Here is an 18,839-nt window from a genome sequence, read left to right as displayed (position 1 = left end):
TAAAGGGAGAGAAACTACTGATGACAAGATTATGGAGATAGATCTGGGGAATGTTGAGTGTAACTATCCATCCAATCCCAAACTAAGCTTGCAACCCTGATTCTATGTTAAACCAATTTACCTTTTCAAATATTCGATAAATGGAGACCATATTCTAACAAAAAATTCTGGTTTGTCAATTAAGACGAGTCTTATGATAGCATCTATTTTTGGAAGCGGCAGTCAGTATCTGTCAGTTCTGGCAAGCTCACCGCCTGTCTCCCATATGTGGAGTAGCATTACCTGCATCAACCATCTGTACAGCCAAGGGGTTTAGTTTTTCCTGCTCACAAGGTAGCTCTGTGTGTGTGTGTGTGTGTACAGATAACAGTTCCAGGAAAGCACTTAGAACAGGGAAGAGTGCGACACAACAACAGGCCCTGTGACCCACAACATCCGCACACAGTTCCTGCACGTGGTCCACAGCCCTCCATGTCCATGTGCCTAGTTAAAATAGACAATAGACAATAGGTGCAGGAGTAGGCCATTCGGCCCTTCGAGCCAGCACCGCCATTCAATGTGATCATGGCTGATCATCCCCAATCAGTACCCCGTTCCTGCCTTCTCCCCATATCCCCTGACTCTGCTATCTTTAAGAGCCCTATCTAGCTCTCTCTTGCAAGTATCCAGAGAACCGGCCTCCACCGCCCTCTGAGGCAGAGAATTCCACAGACTCACCACTCTCTGTGAGAAAAAGTGTTTCCTCGTCTCCGTTCTAAATGGCTTACCCCTTATTCTTAAACTGTGGCCCCTGGTTCTGGACTCCCCCAACATCGGGAACATATCACCATCCATTTTTTTCCCCAAATTTCTTTTAGTTTAGTATTATTACTGTCACGTGTCGAGGTACAGTGAAAAGCTTTTTTGTTGCGTGCTAACCAGTCAGCGGAAAGACAATCCCTGTACATGATTCCAATCGAGCCGTCCACAGTGTACAGATACAGGATAAAGGGAATAACATTTAGCGCAAGGTAAAGCCCACCTAAAGATTGTCCGATAGTTCAATGAGGTAGACGGGAGGTCAGGACCGCTCTCTCGTTGTTGGTAGTTCGGTTCAGTTGCCTGATAACAGCTGGGAAGAAACTGTCCCCCATTCCTTCGCTTGAAGAAGGGCCTCGACCCAAAACGTCGCCTATTCCTGCGCTCCATAGATGCTGCCTCAACCGTTGAGTTTCTCCGGCATTTTTGTCTACCTTTGATTTTTCCAGCATCTGCAGTTCCTTCTTAAACGCTGAATCTGGAGGTGTGCGTTCGTTTTCACGCTTCTGCACCTCTTGCCTGAAGTGAGAGGGGAGAAGAGGGAGTGGCCGGGGTGAGACTGACCCTTGGTTATGCTTCTGGCCTTGCCGAGGCAGCATGAAGTCCAGATTATAGAACAGAGAACAGTACAGCACAGGAACAGGCCCTTCAGCCCACAATATCTGTGCCGAACATGGAGCCAAGACCAACTCTTATCAGCCGGCACGTGATCTGTCAATTGGCCCTAGCGGAGGACGGAAATCGCTGGTCGGCACGGACTAGACGGGTCGAAGGGCCTGTTGCCACGCTGTATCTCTAAACTACTACTATTATTGTATGATCTGATTTATTTAGATAACAAGCAATGAAAAGCTTTAACTGTGTGTCGTACACATTACAATGATAAACCTAAACCTACATTCATGACATTTTAAGAGTCGACCTACTTTTCTTTCTCCTGTGTTTCCACAAGTTACTATTTAACCTAGAGTTAGAGTTTAACACTTTCAACCTAGAGAGTCGTAGAGTGATACAGTGTGGAAACAGGCCCTTCGGCCCAACTTCTCCATACCGACCAAAGTTTCCCAGCCACACTAGTCCCACCTGCCTGTGTTTGGCCCATATCCTTCCAAACCTATCCTATCCATGTACCTGTTTAAACATTGTGATAGTCCCTGCCTCAACTACCTCCTCCGGCAGCTCGTTCCATACACCCACCACACTTTGGGTGAAAAGATTACCCCTCAGATTCCTCTTAAATCGTTCCCCCTTCACCCTAAACCTATGGCTCTGGTTCTCCATTTCCCCACTCTGGGCAAGAGACTGTGCGTCTACTCAATCTATTCCTCGCACGTGTGTGTGTGCGTGCGTGTGTGCGTGTACGCGTGCATGTGTATGCGTACGTGTGCGTGTGTGCGCATGTGTGTGTGTGCGTGTGCGTGTACGCGTGCATGTGTATGCGTACGTGTGCGTGTGTGCGCATGTGTGTGTGTGTGCGGGCGCGTGTGTGCGCGCATGTGTGATGGCGTGTGCGTGTACGCGTGCATGTGTATGCGTACGTGTGCGTGTGCGCATGTGTGATGGCGTGTGTGTGCGTGTGTGTGCGCATGTGTGAGTGCGTGCGTGTGTGTGCTTGTGCGTGCGTGTGTGTGCGCGTGTGTGTGTGTGCGCGTGTGTGTGCGAGTGTGTGTGCGCGTGCATGTGTGTGCTATGGGAGCTGTGTGCTCAGTTCAGAGTATGGATAGGCCAGGTTTGGAGGGATATGGGCAGGTGGGACTAGTGTAGCTGGGGCATGTTGGTTGTTGTGGGCAAGTTGGGCCGAAGGGAACGTTTCCACGCTGTATCACTATCACAGGCTTTGCTGTTGTGAACTGTCGACTCTGTATACTCATACTGTACTGTATCTGAGATACTTATCTAAGATGTATCTGAGTATTTGTGTGTAGTGATACTTGTACTGAACTGTAAACAACAATTAATTTCACTGTACCTTGGTACATGTGACTAATAATAGACAATAGACAATAGGTGCAGGAGTAGGCCATTCGGCCCTTCGAGCCAGCACCGCCATTCAATGTGACCGTGGCTGATCATCCCCAATCAGTACCCCATTCCTGCCTTCTCCCCATATCCCCTGACTCCACTATCTTTAAGAGCTCTATCTAGTTCTCTCTTGAAAGCATCCAGAGAACCTGCCTTCACCTGAGGTAGGAACCATGATAAAGGAAACAGGCTGTGGGCTTGGTGAAAACGAGTTATCGACAACGAGACTCAACAAGACGACTTTGAAACTGGTACGACTTGGGTGGGGAGGGACAGAGAGAGACGGGATGCAAGGGTTACTTGAAGTTAGAGGAACCAATATTCGCTGGGGTTGTATTATTTAAGGAAGAACTGCAGTTGCTGGAAAAATCGAAGGTAGACAAAATGCTGGAGCAACTCAGTGGGCGAGGCAGCATCTATGGAGTGAAGGAATAGGTGACGTTTTGGGTCGAGACCATTCTTCGCTGGGGCTGTAAACTGCCCAAGCGAAATATGAGGTGCTGTTCCTCCAATTTGCGTTTGGCTTCACTCTGACAGCTTGTTCCATGCACCCTTTGTGTGAAAAATAAATTTGAGGAAGGTCAATCCTAATTTGAGGAAGGACATTCTTGCTATTGAGAGAGTGCAGCGTAGGTTTACAAGGTTAATTCCCGGGATGGCGGGACTGTCATATGCTGAGAGAATGGAGTGGCTGGGCTTGTACACTCTGGAGTTTAGAAGGATGAGAGGGTATCTCATTGAAACATATAAGATTGTTAAGGGCTTGGACACGCTAGAGGCAGGAAACATGTTCCTGATGTTGGGGGAGTCCAGAACCAGGGGCCACAGTTTGTGAATAAGGAGTAAGCCATTTAGAACGGAGACGAGGAAACACTTTTTCAAAGGAGAGTGGTGAGTCTGTGGAATTCTCTGCCTCAGAGAGCGGTGGAGGCAGGTTCTCTGGATGCTTTCAAGAGAGAGCTAGATAGGGCTCTTAAAGATAGCGGTCAGGGGATATGGGGAGAAGGCCGAACGGGGTACTGATTGGGGATGATCAGCCATGATCACATTGATTGGCGGTGCTGGCTCGAAGGGCCGAATGGCCTACTCCTGCACCTATTGTCTATTGATGGTCTAAATAATCACATCATCTGATGCATGAAAGCCAACTCTTCGAACCATAACTTAACCTCAGGGCGACTCAGTGGGGCTCTTTGATTTCACTGGACAATATGAATGAATGGATTATGCTCTATTGTCATGTGACAGGTCAGAGTGTTTTGCACACCCCCAGGGTATACAAACAGGTGCCACGTAAAGGGCGTTGAGAAAGTTACAAACTATTGTCTATTGAAACAAATGGTACTTGAGTTTGAACAGATTATATCATAGAAATAGAAAATAGGTGCAGGAGTAGGCCATTCACCCCTTCAAGCCTGCACCACCATTCAATATGATCATGGCTGATCATCCAACTCAGTATCCTGTACCTGCCTTCTCTCCATACCCCCTGATCCCTTTAGCCACAAGGGCCACATCTAACTCCCTCTTAAATATGGCCAATGAACTGGCCTCAACTACCTTCTGTGGCAGAGAATTCCACAGATTCACCACTCTCTGTGTGAAAAATGTTTTCCTCATCTTGGTCCTAAAAGATTTCCCCCTTATCCTTAAACTGTGACCCCTTGTTCTGGACTTCCCCAACATCGGGAATAATCTAGTCTGTCCAACCCCTTAAGACTTTTGTAAGTTTCTATAAGATCCCCCCTCAATCTTCTAAATTCTAGCGAGTACAAGCGGAGTATCACCCCCTCTCGGCCCCTGGTTGACCGCTGCCTGTGGTTTGTCTGCAGGTCGCTGGGGCCCATGTACTTCACCTACGGCGTGGTGTTTGGCTGCGGCTCGTCCTTTGCCTACCAGCCCTCGCTGGTCATCCTGGGCCACTACTTCAAGCAGCGGCTGGGGCTGGTGAACGGGATCGTGACGGCGGGCAGCAGCGTGTTCACCATCGTGCTCCCCCTGCTGCTCAAGCAGCTGCTGCCCAAGATCGGCCTGAGCCACACGCTGAGGGTGCTGTCCATCTTCATATTCGTGCTGCTGCTGGCCAGCTTCACCTACCGGCCCGTGGCCACGCCCAGCGGGGGCGGGAACACCAACTCCGCCAAGCAAAAGCTCAACTTCAGGAAGATCTTCAACGTGAAGATATGGAGGTTCCTCGGCTACCGCATCTGGGCCTTCGGCATTCCCACCGCTCTCTTCGGATACTTTGTGCCTTACGTTCACCTTGTAAGTATTCCTCATTTATTTATGAAGAAAGAACTGCAGATGCTGGAAAATCGAAGGTAGACAAAAGTGCTGGAGAAACTCAGCGGGTGCAGCAGCATCTATGGAGCGAAGGAAATAGGCGACGTTGCCAATTTCCGTCGCTCCATGCAAAGAGTTGAACAATCTCCACTATAGGAAATAGGCAACGTTTCGGGCCAAAACCCTTCCGGGTTTCGGCCCGAAACGTTGCCTATTTCCTTCGCTCCATAGATGCTGCTGCACCCGCTGAGTTCCTCCAGCATTTTTGTCTACCTGTCACTTATTTATGTTCTATCATACATGATAACATGGGATAGTATGTGGAATTCTCTGCCTCAGAGGGCGGTGGAGGCAGGTTCTCTGGATGCTTTTAAGAGAGAGCTAGATAGGGCTCTTAAAAAATAGCAGAGTCAGGGGATATGGGGAGAAGGCAGGAACGGGGTACTGATTGTGGATCATCAGCCATCATATATTGCTGAATATATCATCAACTGAATATATACAGTGGCTTGCAAAAGTTTTCATACCCCTTGAACTTTTCCACATTTTGTCACGTTACAACCACAAACGTAAATGTATTTTATTGGGATTTTATGTGATAGACCAACACAAAGTGGTGCATAATTGTGAAGTGGAAGGAAAATGATACGTGGTTTTCAAATTTTTTTACAAATAAAAAACTGAAAAGTGTGGCGTGCAAAAGTATTCAGCCCCCCTGAGTCAATACTTTGTAGAACCACCTTTCGCTGCAATTACAGCTGCAAGTCTTTTGGGGTATGTCTCTACCAGCTTTGCACATCTAGAGACTGAAATTTTTGCCCATTCTTCTTTGCAAAATAGCTCAAGCTCAGTCAGATTGGATGGAGAGCGTCTGTGAACAGTAATTTTCAAGTCTTGCCAGAGACTCTCAATTGGATTTAGGTCTGGACTTTGACTGGGCCATTCTAACACATGAATATGCTTTGATCTAAACCATTCCATTGTAGCTCTGGCTGTATGTTTAGGGTCGTTGTCCTGCTGGAAGGTGAACCTCCGCCCCAGTCTCAAGTCTTTTGCAGACTCTAACAGGTTTTCTTCCAAGATTGCCCTGTATTTGGCTCCATCCATCATCCCATCAACTCTGACCAGCTTCCCAGTCCCTGCTGAAGAAAAGCATCCCCACAGCATGATGCTGCCACCACCATGTTTCACAGTGGGGATGGTGTGTTCAGGGTGATGTGCAGTGTTAGTTTTCCGCCACACATAGCGTTTTGCATTTAGGCCATAAAACTTCAATTTTGGTCTCATCTGACCAGAGCACCTTCCTCCACATGTTTGCTGTGTCCCCCACATGGCTTGTGGCAAACTGCAAACGGGACTTCTTATGGCTTTTTTTCAACAATGGCTTTCTTCTTGCCACTCTTCCATAAAGGCCCGATTTGTGGAGTGCACGACTAATAGTTGTCCTGTGGACAGATTCTCCCACCTGAGCTATGGATCTCTGTAGCTCCTCCAGAGTTACCATGGGCCTCTTGGCTGCTTCTCTGATCAATGCTCTCCTTGCCCGGCCTGTCAGTTTAGGTGGACGGCCATGTCTTGGTAGGTTTGCAGTTGTGCCATACTCTTTCCATTTTCGGATAATGGATTGAACAGTGCTCCGTGAGATGTTCAAAGCTTGGGATATTTTTTTATAACCTAACCCTGCTTTAAACTTCTCCACAACTTTATCCCTGACCTGTCTGGTGTGTTCCTTGGGCTTCATGATGCTGTTTGTTCACTAATGTTCTCTAACAAACTTCTGAGGCCTTCACAGAACAGCTGTATTTATACTGAGATTAGATTACACACAAGTGGACTCTATTTACTAATTAGGTGATTTCTGAAGGCAATTGGTTGCACTGGATTTTATTTAGGGGTATCAGAGTAAAGGGGGCTGAAAACTTTTGCACGCCACACTTTTCAGTTTTTTATTTGTAAAAAAATTTGAAAACCATGTATCATTTTCCTTCCACTTCACAATTATGCGCCACTTTGTGTTGGTCTATCACATAAAATCCCAATAAAATACATTTACGTTTGTGGTTGTAACGTGACAAAATGTGGAAAAGTTCAAGGGGTATGAATACTTTTGCAAGCCACTGTATCATACATTGAATGGCGGTGCTGGCTCGAAGGGCCAAGGCCTACTCCTGCACCTATTGTCTATTGAGAGAGGAGCAGAATTAGGCCATTCGGCCCATCAAGTCTACTCTGCCATTCAATCATGGCTTATCTATCTCTCCCTCATAACCCCATTCTCCTGCCTTCTCCCCGTAACCTCTGACACCCGTACTAATCAAGAATCTGTCCATCTCTGCTTTAAAAGTACACATTGACGGCCTCCACAACCCTAGTGGAAACACCCTCGCCACATCCACTGTATTCCAGACCTTTCACTATACTGTAAGTTTCAATGAGGTCCCCACCCTCATTCTTCTAAACTCCAGCGAGCACAGGCCCAGTGCTATCAAACGCTCATCCTATGCTAACCCACTCATTCCTGGGATCATTCTTGTAAACCTCCTCTGGACCCCCTCCAGAGTCGGCACATCCTTCCTCGGATATGGGGCCCAAATTTGCTCACGTTACTCCAAATGCGGCCTGACCAGCGCCTTATAGAGCCTCAGCATTACATGCCTATCTGAGCACAGTATTTGCCTCCCTTGCTACCGATTCGACTATGTCTCGGTGAGGTGTCCCTTCATCCTGCTAAACTCCAGCGAGTGCAGGCCCAGCGCCAACACAGTATCTTTAAGCTGCAGTTTGTAAACCTTGGCCCTGTCAGAGTTTATCTGGCGTGTGCTCGTGGAACTGATGACACAGACTGTCTGCTCGAGTGTCCTTCTGCCCTTGGCTGCTTTTCAAAAGAACATCTCGGTTTCGATTTTCACATCCGTTCAGTTCAGTTTAGTTTATTGTTACAAGTGACGAGGTACAGTGAAAAGCTTTTGTAGCGTCTCCATCTGTTTCAGCAGCTGCTATTCCTCCCATCCCCCTCCCTCACCCCCCTCTCCATCTCCCCACCCCCCCATCCCCTTCCCATCACCCTCCCCTCCCTTAAAATGCTTTATATTTGTTTACAACACTTGAGTCTGTGAGTTTAATACTTTTCCGTTGTTGTTGTTGTTATTCCTGGATGATTCCTTCAGCAGAATTAATTGATAGCCCAGTGTAGTTTAGTTAGGCAAAGAGATAAAGAGCAGAAACAGGCCCTTTGGCCCACCGAGTCCGCACCAACCAGCGATGGTCGCACACTTGCTGGTCAGCGCGGACTCGGTGGGCCGAAGGGCCTGTTTCCGCTCTTTATCTCTTAGCTAAACTAAACTACACTGCGCTATCAATTAATTTTGTTGGAGCAAACATCTTAGAACAGCGACAAGGAAACATTTTTTCTCACAGAGAGTTGTGATTCTGTGGAATTCTCTGCCTCAGAGGGCGGTGGAGGCCGGTTCTCTGGATACTTTCAAGAGAGAGCTAGATAGGGCTCCTAAAGATAGCGGAGTCAGGGGATATGGGGAGAAGGCAGGAACGGGGTACTGATTGGGGATGATCAGCCATGATCACATTGAATGGCGGTGCTGGCTCGAAGGGCCGAATGGCCTACTCCTGCACCTATTGTCTATTGTCTATTAATTAATCAGTTAAATGAATCGGATTAAATTAATCTGATTAACATTAATCAGAAGGACAGAAACGCATCGTGACGTTATTGTTACAGAGAAAAGGTCTAATGCCAAAAAATGATGTTGGTTGGAAGATCGGAATTAATTTTGAGATACAGGGTGGATACAGGCCCTTCGGCCCACTGAGTCCGTGCTGATCAACGATCACCGGTACACTCGTTCTATCATACACACATACTAGGGACAATTTACAGAAGCCAATTAACCTACAAACCTGTACGTCTTTGGAGTGTGGGAGGAAGCCGGAGCACCCGGAGAAAACCCACGTGGGTCACGGGGAGAACGTACAGACTCCGTACAGACAGCGCCCGTAGTCAGGATGGAAGCCTGGTCTCTGGCGCTGTGAGGCAGCAGCTCTACCCGCTGCACCACCGTGCTGCCATGAAATGACCTGTCCTGGGGCTGGGACACAAGGCCTCTACTAAATTGTCCCCAGTGTATAGGATAGTGCTGGTGTACAGGTGACCACACGGTGGGATGAACGGGCTGTTTCCGCGCTGCATCTCGAAAGTCTAAAGAGATTTTAACGCTCAGGGAATTTTGAAGCTGCTAACTCTCTCCACCATCGACCCAGCAATGAAAACTGGCACGTGGTCTCCTGACTTCATCTTTCTGCAGACAGCGATTAGTTTCTTTGTTTTGTTCGTAAGTTCATGTGGTAGGAGCAGAATTAGGCCATTCGGCCCGTCAAGTCTACTCCGCCATTCAATCACGGCTGATCTATCTCTCCCTCCTAACCCCATTCTCCTGCCTTCTCCCCATAAACCCCTGACACCCGTACTGATCAAGAATCTATCTATCTCCGCCTTGAAAATATCCATTGACTTGGCCTCCGCAGCCGTTTGTGGCAAAGAGTTCCACAGGTTCACCACCCTCTGACTAATGCCCCTGTCCCACTTAGGAAACCTGAACGGAAACCTCTGGAGACTTTGCGCCCCACCCAAGGTTTCCGTGCGGTTCTCGGAGGTTGCAGGTGGTTGCCGGAGGTTGCAGGTAGTGGAAGCAGGTAGGGAGACTGACAAAAACCTCCGGGAACCGCACGGAAACCTTGGATGGGGCGCAAAGTCTCCAGAGGTTTCCGTTCAGATTTCCAAAGTGGGACAGGGGCATAAGGAGGAAGGTTCTCTGGATGCTTTCAAGAGAGAGCTAGACAGGGCTCTTAAAAATAGCAGAGTCAGGGGATATGGGGAGAAGGCAGGAACGGGTTACTGATTGGGGATGATCAGCCATGATCACATTGAATGGCGGTGCTGGCTCGAAGGGCCAAATGGCCTACTCCTGCACCTATTGTCTATTGACTACATAGAGAAATTCCTCCTCGTCTCCTTCCTAAAGATACATCCTTTTATTCTGAGGCTGTGCCCTCTAGTCCTAGACTCTCCCACTAGTGGAAACATCCTCTCCACATCCACTCTATCCAGGCCTCTCACTATTTGCCTGTTGACTGTTGGTTGTCGTTGAGTCAGAGGTTGTTGTGACACCACTCCACCAGGTGTCCATCCTCCCTGGTACGCTGACTCATCACATCTCGTGATACAACCGGCCACAACGCTGCATCAGCAGATTTGTAGATGGAGCGGGGAGCCCTGCTTCGTCTCCCAGTCATTGGGAAAACTAGAGTAACGTGACAGGTGATTTTTAAACAGTCACCCCAGGTCTATTAAAGATAGCGGAGTCAGGGGATATGGGGAGAAGGCAGGAACGGGGAACTGATTGGGGATGATCAGCCATGATCACATTGAATGGCGGTGCTGGCTCGAAGGGCCGAATGGCCTACTCCTGCACCTATTGTCTATTGGGACCCTTATTCAGACCCGGTCCTGAAATGATTCCAGTACTTGGGGATCAAGAACCAGAGGACATAGGTTGAAGGTGAGGGGAGAAAGCTGCAAGAGGAAACTAGAGGGGCGACTTTTTTACACGGAGGTTGGCGTGTGGATGGAACGAGCTGCCGGAGGAGGTAGTTGGTAGGAACGACCATGACGTTTAAAAAAAAACATTCGGCCAGGTCTTCTGATGGAGTCCACATCATAAGATTAGAAGTTGTTCAGCCAGAGTTGAATTCACTTCTCGGCATCTGCATACAATGGTGTCTGTCTTGTCGCTTCTTTTGGTGGAAACGGGGTCGCGACGTGAATGCTCTTTCCATGAGCGGTACATGGATAGGGCAGGTTTAGAGAGATTCAAGTGCCAAACGCGGGCGGGTGGGAGATTCAAGAGAGTTTATTGTCATGTGTCCCAGATAGGACAATGAAATTCTTGCTTTGCTTCAGCACAACAGAACATAGTAGGCATTTACTACAGAACAGATCAGTGTGTCCATATACCATTGTATAAATATATACACACGTGAATAAATAAACTGTTAAAGTGCAAATAAACAGATAATGGGCTATTAATGTTCAGTTTTGTCCGAGCCAAGTTTAATAGCCTGATGGCTGTGGGGAAGTAGCTATTCCTGAACCTGGTTGTTGCAGTCTTCAGGCTCCTGTACCTTCTACCTGAAGGTAGCGGGGAGATGAGTGTGTGGCCAGGATGGTGTGGGTCTTTGATGATGCTGCCAGCCTTTTTGAGGCAGCGACTGCGATAGATCCCCTCGATGGAATGAAGGTCAGAGCCGATGATGGACTGGGCAGTGTTTACTACTTTTTGTAGTCTCTTCCTCTCCAGGGCACTCAAGTTGCCGAACCAAGCCACGATGCAACCGGTCAGCATGCTCTCTACTGTGCACCTGTAGAAGTTAGAGAGAGTCCTCCTTGACAAGCCGCCTCTCCGTAATCTTCTCAGGAAGTAGAGGCGCTGATGTGCTTTCTTAATAATTGCATCAGTGTTCTCGGACCAGGAAAGATCTTCAGAGATGGGACATGTTGGGCCGACGGGCCTGCCTCTGTACCGTATGACTTTGTGTTCAGCTCAAGTTTCGAGGAAGAACACATGGAACGAGCTGGGTAGTTGAGGCCGCTAGTTTAGTTTGGGTTACTGCCGTTTATTGTCACGTGTACGGAGATACAGTGAGAAGCTTTTGTCGCGCGCTAACCAGTCAGCGGAAAGACAATGAATGAATGATCGATACTTTATTATTGTGGCATCAGTGAAATTCTTTGTTTTGCATACCAAACACATAGTATGCAAAATGTACCGGGCGCTGACTACACACAATCATAATCGAGCCATCCACATAATCGAGCCGTTCATTGCAAGGTAAAGTCCAGTAAAGAATAGCTATAACAGCATTTAAAAATACACAGCCCAGACCATCACACAAACCCAACCTCCCTTCCATTGATTCCATCTACACATCACGTTGCTGCCACGATAAGGCCAGCAGCATCATCAAGGACCAGTTAGGACGGAGACAAGGAAACACTTTTTCTCACAGCGAGTTGTGAGTGTGGAATTCTCTGCCTCAGAGGGCGGTGGAGGCCGGTTCTCTGGATGCTTTCAAGAGAGAGCTCTTTCAAGGGTTATTAAAAATAGCAGAGTCAGGGGACATGGGGAGAAGGCAGAAATGGGGTACTGATTGGGGATGATCAGATATGATCACATTGAATGGCGGTGCTGGCTCGAAGAGCCAAATGGCCTACTCCTGCACCTATTGTCTATTGAACCCCGGCCACTCCCTCTTCTCCCCTCTCCCATCAGGCAAAAAGTACAGAAGTGTGAAAACGCACACCTCCAGATTCAGGGACAGTTTCTTCCCAGCTGTTATCGGGCAACTGAATCATCCTATCACAACCATAGAGCGGTCCTGAACTGCTATCTACCTCATTAGTGACCCTCGGACTATCCTTGATCGGACTTTACTGGCTTTGCCTTGCACACGTGATCATGTTTCACTGTACCTCTGTCCACGTGATAATAAACTAAACTGAAGCATTTGGACAGGTAGATGGATAGGACAGGTTTAGGGGGATATGGGCCAAACGCAGGCAGGTGGCACTAGCACAGTCGTACAGCACAAGAACAGGCCCTTCATTCCACATTGATGCGCTAATGCTTTCAAGAGAGAGTTAGATACTGACGGAGACGAGGAAAAACTTTTCCTCACAGAGAGTGGTGAGTCTGTGGAATTCTCTGCCTCAGAGGGCGGTGGAGGCCGGTTCTCTGGATGTTTTCAAGAGAGAGCTAGATAGGGCTCTTAAAAATAGCGGAGTCAGGGGATATGGGGAGAAGGCAGGAACGGGGTACTGATTGGGGATGATCACATTGAATGGCGGTGCTGGCTCGAAGGGCCGAATGGCCTACTCCTGCACCTATTGTCTATTGTCTATTGCCTCTTTCACTTTCCTTTGATGGGTTGTTTCCTGAGGTAGCAAGACCAGCAGGCGGCACGTGACTGCCACGTTCCGTGCTCCCGGAGTCCTGTTGCCCTCCATTGATGTCCTGTTCTAACAGCGAGCATTGAGCACTGAACACCCACTGCCACCAGATAGATCCTTCATAGTCTAATCATTTCCACTCCATTGACCGCAAAGAGTGCGGCGGGATTGTGTTTGGGCAACGCGGCTTAAAGGATTGTGCATTTATTTTTCTAGGCCACTTTAGATTTAGTTTAGAGATACGGCTTGTTTCAACAGACAACGTTTCAGGTCAGGAACCTTTTTTAGTTCAGTTATGAGATACAGCGCGGAAACAGGCCCTTCGGCCCACCGAGTCTGCACCGGCCAGCGATCCCAGCACACTAACACTATCCTACACACACTAAAGACAATTTACACACACACCAAGCCAATTGACCCACAGGGCTGTACGTCTTTGGAGTGTGGGAGGAAATCGGAGATCTCTGAGAACGTACAGGCAGCACCCGTAGTCGGGATGCAACTCGAGTCACCGGCGCTGTGAGGCAGCAACTCCACCGCTGTGCCTCTGTGCTGCCCTTCGGTGTCTTGGTCACTTTATTCAGACGGGCCCCGATTTCCCACCTCCAAGTTACCCCAGTAATTTGTTTGTAGTTAGGTTTTGCAGTCTGATTGTAACTAATTCAATTGAAATGCTATTTAGTTGGCACTTGGCTACATCTGCCAGGTTAAAGTTAGGCACGGCATGGTCTTTAAAAAATAAAAAAAATCTTGGACATTTCTGCACAGTCTGTGCCAGTTGTGAAGTAGCAGACTTGGTGGTGAATGCATTCATAAGACTAATAGGGAGACACAGCACGGACATGGGCCATTCGGCCCAACATCAGTCTGGCCACTTCTCCATCACTAACAGCAATTGAGGAGGTGGAGAGGCTTTTCAGAACACAGAAAAGCCGGAAATCTCCAGGACTGGACAATATTTCCCCCTCTACTCTCAAGTTCTATGCCGAACACAGACATTTTCAACCAGTCCCTCCAAACCTGTACTGTCCCTGCCTGCTTCAAAGTCTCCACTATTGTTCCCCTACCCAAAAAGGCAAGGATTACTTGTCTTAATAACTACAGGCCTGCCGCACTGACACCTGTAGTCATGAAGACCCTTGAAAGGCTTGTGCTGGCCAAGCTGAAAAACATCACAAACCCCCTGCTTGTCCCTCTGGGCCTGCACTTCATCCTACAGCGCCTAGACCGCCAGGGGACCTATGCGAGGATCCTGTTTGTTGATTTTAGCTCTGCATTCAACACCATTGTGCCAGAGCTATTACACTCCAAACTTTTCGAGTTGACTGTGCCTGAACGCCTCTGTCAGTGGATCACCAACTTCTTGACAGACAGGAAGCAGCATGTGAGGCTGGGAAAGCACATCTCGGACCCGCAAACCCTCAGCATATGAGCATCGCAAGATGCGTGCTCTCCCCTCTCCTCTACTCCCTCTATACCAACGACTGCACCTCCACAGACACCTCTGTCAAGCTTCTCAAGTTTGTGGATGACACAACCCTGATTTGACTGATCCAGGATGGGGAGGAATCTGCCAACAGACAGGAAGTGTCACAGCTGGCGTCCTGGTGCCGTTGCAACAACCTAGAGCTCAATGCTCTTAAGACAGTGGAATTGATTGTAGACTTTAGGAGAGCTCCCCCTCCCCTCACCCCACTCACCATCAACAACACCACATTCACATCTGTGGAGCCTTTTAAGTTCCTGGGAACCATCATCTCCAAGGACCTTAAGTGGGGGGCTACCATCGACTCCACAGTGAAAAAGGCACAACAGAGGATGTACTTCCTGCGGCAGCTGAGGAAGCACAATCTGCCACAGGCAATGATGGTCCAATTCTACACGGCCATCGTAGAGTCTGTTCTCACCTTGTCCATCATGGTCTGGTTTGGCTCAGCCACCAAGCACGACACCTGGAGGCTGCAGCGAATCATCCGATCAGCAGAGAAGGTTATTGGCTGCAACCTTCCCTCCATTGATGAACTGTACACTGCAAGGGCCAGGAAGCGAGCGGGCAAGATCATCTCTGACCCCTCTCACCCTGGCCACAAACTCTTTGAATCACTTCCCTCTGGAAGGCGACTCCGGACTGTCAAAGCTGCCACAGCCAGACATAAAACAGCTTTTATCCACGAGTAGTTGCTCTACTCAACAGCCAAAAATCTGTAGCCTCCTTTTGCTCTGGTATTTAATTTAATTCTTCACATATTTAAATTATAATGTTTTATTTTTAATTGTCTACTGTATATCGTGTTGCTATTTGCGAGCAAAGCACCAAGGCAAATTCCTTGTATGTGTACATACTTGGCTAATAACATCAATTCAATTCAAATTAAGACACAGAGTGCTGGAGTAACTCAGCGGGTCAGGCAGCATCTGTGGAGAACATGGATAGGTGACGTTTCACAGAGTGCTGGAGTAACTCAGCGGGTCAGGCAGCATCTGTGGAGAACATGGATAGGTGACGTTTCGGGACATAGTGTGGGAACGGGCCCATCGGCCCGCCGAGTCCACGCCGGCCACTAACACTGTCACACACACACTCAGGACAATTTACCCAAGCCAATCAACCTACAAACCTGTTGGCGGGGAGACCCTGGAGAAAACCCACGCAGGTCACGGGGAGAACGTTTAAACTCCGTACAGACAGCACCGGAGGTGAGGATGGAAGGCGGGTCTCAGGCGCTGCGGCCTACACACGCCTGTTCATCCATGTTGCCTGCTCCAGTCACGCTGCACGAATGTAAACAGCCAACACTGTTTCCTACGAGGAAAGATGTTGCCCAGAATTGTCACAGGATACATGCGGATACAGTTCTGCAACATTCTCACTGAACGCTGGGCCCTTTGCAACATTGTTGCCGAGACTTTGCAACGTGTCGCTGTAGCAAACCCCGGCCGACGGCTGCACGAATTTGTCCTTTTTTTTAATAAAAGCAGTCCTCATCTACACACTGTAAACGGCTCGATTGTAATCACAGATTGTATTTCTGCTGACTGGAACTTCTTCTGTCGTATGTCTTTTAGACCTGCAGCTCCGTTGAGGCGAGCCAGGCCAACGTGTCATAGTCCAGGTCAACCAGACCTCGTTCACCATTGGGTGGCCAACCGGTGTTTGGGGCAACTGGTGACCTTGTGCTCCACTGTCTGTGTTGGGTCCCCACACTTGCAGGAGGCGCTCGCTGTCCACGAGGCCCCACCTCTTCATCGCTACTCCATAGCGTCCGATGCCCGTCCTCAAGCGGTTGAGGGTTGTCCAAGGCATGGGGTCATTGATGTACTGGTGTAGCCCAGATGGTTCCGCTGACTTCCACTGGTCTCTCCATCTCGTCTTGACCTAGGCGGCCTTGGAAGCGTCAGCCGGTGTTGTGCAGAGCAGCTCTTGGGCTTGCGTGGCAAAGGGGCTCCATGACTTGCTGACTGGAAAGCACGTGGCAATAAACTAAACTGAAACTGAGAGATAAAAATCGTGCCGCAAAGATAGTCAAAGTCAAATTTATTCGTCAATTTCATAGCACGGTGGTGCAGCGGTAGAGTTGCTGCCTCACAGCGCCAGAGACCCGGGTTCCATCCTGACTACAGGCGCTGTCTGTACGGAGTTTGTACCTTCTCCCCGTGACCGTGTGGGTTTTCTCCGGGTGATCCGGTTTCCTCCCACACTCCAAAGACGTACAGGTTTGTAGGTTAATTGGCTTGCTCTTAATGTAAATTGTCCCCAGTGTGTGTAGGATAGTGTTAGTGTGCGGGGATCGCTGGTCGGCGCAGACTCGGTGGGCCGAACTAACTGCATCAATAATTCTTTTTAACAAAGGCAGCGAAACCCGCCTGTCACAGTTGGCAGAATATCCCTCCAATAGATTCACATTTAATTTAGTTTAGTGACACAGCTTGGATGTAGGCCCATTGGCTCATCAAGTGATGTGCAGAGGACAGATACACAGTGCTGGAGTAACTCAGCGGGTCAGGCAGCATCTGTGGAGAACATGGATAGGTGACGTTTCACAGAGTGCTGGAGTAACTCAGCGGGTCAGGCAGCATCTGTGGAGAACATGGATAGGTGACGTTTCACAGAGTGCTGGAGTAACTCAGCGGGTCAGGCAGCATCTGTGGAGAACATGGATAGGTGACGTTTCACAGAGTGCTGGAGTAACTCAGCAGTAACTCAAACTAAACTGAACTGCTCTCTAGTTGTGGTTCGATGGTTCAGTTGCCTGATAACAGCCGGGAAGAAACTGTCCCTGAATCTGGAGGTGTATGCGTTTTCACACTTCTGCACCTTTTGCCCGATGTGAGAGGGGAGAAGAGGGAGTGGCCGGTGTGAGACTGGTCCTTGATTATGCTGCTGGCCTTGCCAAGGCAGCGTGAGGTGTAGATGGAGTCAATGGAAGGGAGGTTGGTTTGTGCGATGGTCTGGGCTGCGTCCACAATTCGCTGCAATCTCTTGCGGTCTTGGATGGAGCTGCTCGCAAACCAAGCTGTGATGCATCCGGATAAAATGCTTTCTGTGGCGCATCTGTAGAAGTTGGTGAGAGTTGTTGGGGACACGCCCAACTGCCTAAGCCTTCTAAGGAAGTAGAGGTGTTAGTGTGCTTTCTTGGTGGTTGCTTCAGTATGGGTGGTCCAGGAGAAGTTGTTGGTGATATTGACTCCTAGATGGCCTGATAGAAGTATATAAAATCATGAGTGGCATGGATAGACATAGACGGAAATGTCCAACACTAGAGGGCGTAGTTTTGAGGTGAGAGGGGCAAAATTTAAAGGGGGTGTGCGGGGCAGGTTTTTTTACACAGAGGGTGGTGGGTGCCTGGAACGCGCTGCCAGGGGTGGTGGTGGAGGCAGATACGATAGTGGTGTTTAAGAGGTTTTTAGATGGGCACGTGGATATGCAGGGAATGAAACATAGAAACATAGACAAAAGGTGCAGGAGTAGGCCATTCGGCCCTTCGAGCCTGCACCGCCATTCAATATGATCATGGCTGATCATCCAACTCAGTATCCTGTACCTGCCTTCTCTCCATACCCCCTGATCCCTTTAGCCACAAGGGCCGCATCTAACTCCCTCTTAAATATAGCCAATGAACTGGCCTCAACTATTTTCTGTGGCAGAGAATTCCAGAGATTCACCACTCTCTGTGTGAAAAATGTTTTTCTCATCTCAGTCCTAAAAGATTTCCCCCTTATCCTTAGACTGTGACCCCCTTGTTCTGGACTTCCCCAACATCGGGAACAATCTTCTTGCATCTAGCCTGTCCAACCCCTTAAGAATTTTGTAAGTTTCTATAAGATCCCCCCTCAATCTTCTAAATTCTTTCGAGTACAAGCCGAGTCTATCCAGTCTTTCTTCATATGAAAGTCTTGTGAAAGGAATATGAAAGAGGGATGTGGATCACGTGAAGGCAGATGGTGTTGGCACCATGTTCGGCACAGACGTGGTGGGCCGAATGGCCTGTTCTTGTGCTGTTCTATGAAATTAGAGCATCGGAAGGAATCCCCCGTGGTCGCTGAGAGAACGTGCAAACTCCACGCTGACAGGATGGAGCCTGTCGCTGTGAGGCAGCAGCTCCACCCGCTGCACCACCGCCGTGCCTCCCAGGAGTTGTGGTTCACCTTCCTTCCTTCCGCCTCTCCTGGGTCTCGGTGCCGTTTGTTCCAGGAGCAGATGCGTCTGAGTCTGTCT

The 18,839-nt window shown here is 48.8% G+C and overlaps 1 protein-coding gene across 1 annotated transcript in view; it reads left to right on the top strand.

Moving 5' to 3' along the window:
• Window positions 1-18,839, top strand: part of slc16a10 (solute carrier family 16 member 10) — a 99,981-nt gene that overhangs the window by 61,902 nt on the left and 19,240 nt on the right. Inside the window, exon 3 of the mRNA XM_033022002.1 lies at window positions 4,653-5,085. Within this exon, the coding sequence (XP_032877893.1) occupies window positions 4,653-5,085 (433 nt within the window). The remainder of the gene's footprint in view (window positions 1-4,652; window positions 5,086-18,839) is intronic.

Source organism: Amblyraja radiata, chromosome 5, assembly GCF_010909765.2.
Source record: "Amblyraja radiata isolate CabotCenter1 chromosome 5, sAmbRad1.1.pri, whole genome shotgun sequence".
Classification (NCBI taxonomy): Eukaryota; Metazoa; Chordata; class Chondrichthyes; order Rajiformes; family Rajidae; genus Amblyraja; species Amblyraja radiata.
The sequence above is the reverse complement of the archived record's forward strand: the minus strand, read 5'-3'. Positions and strand labels throughout refer to the sequence as shown.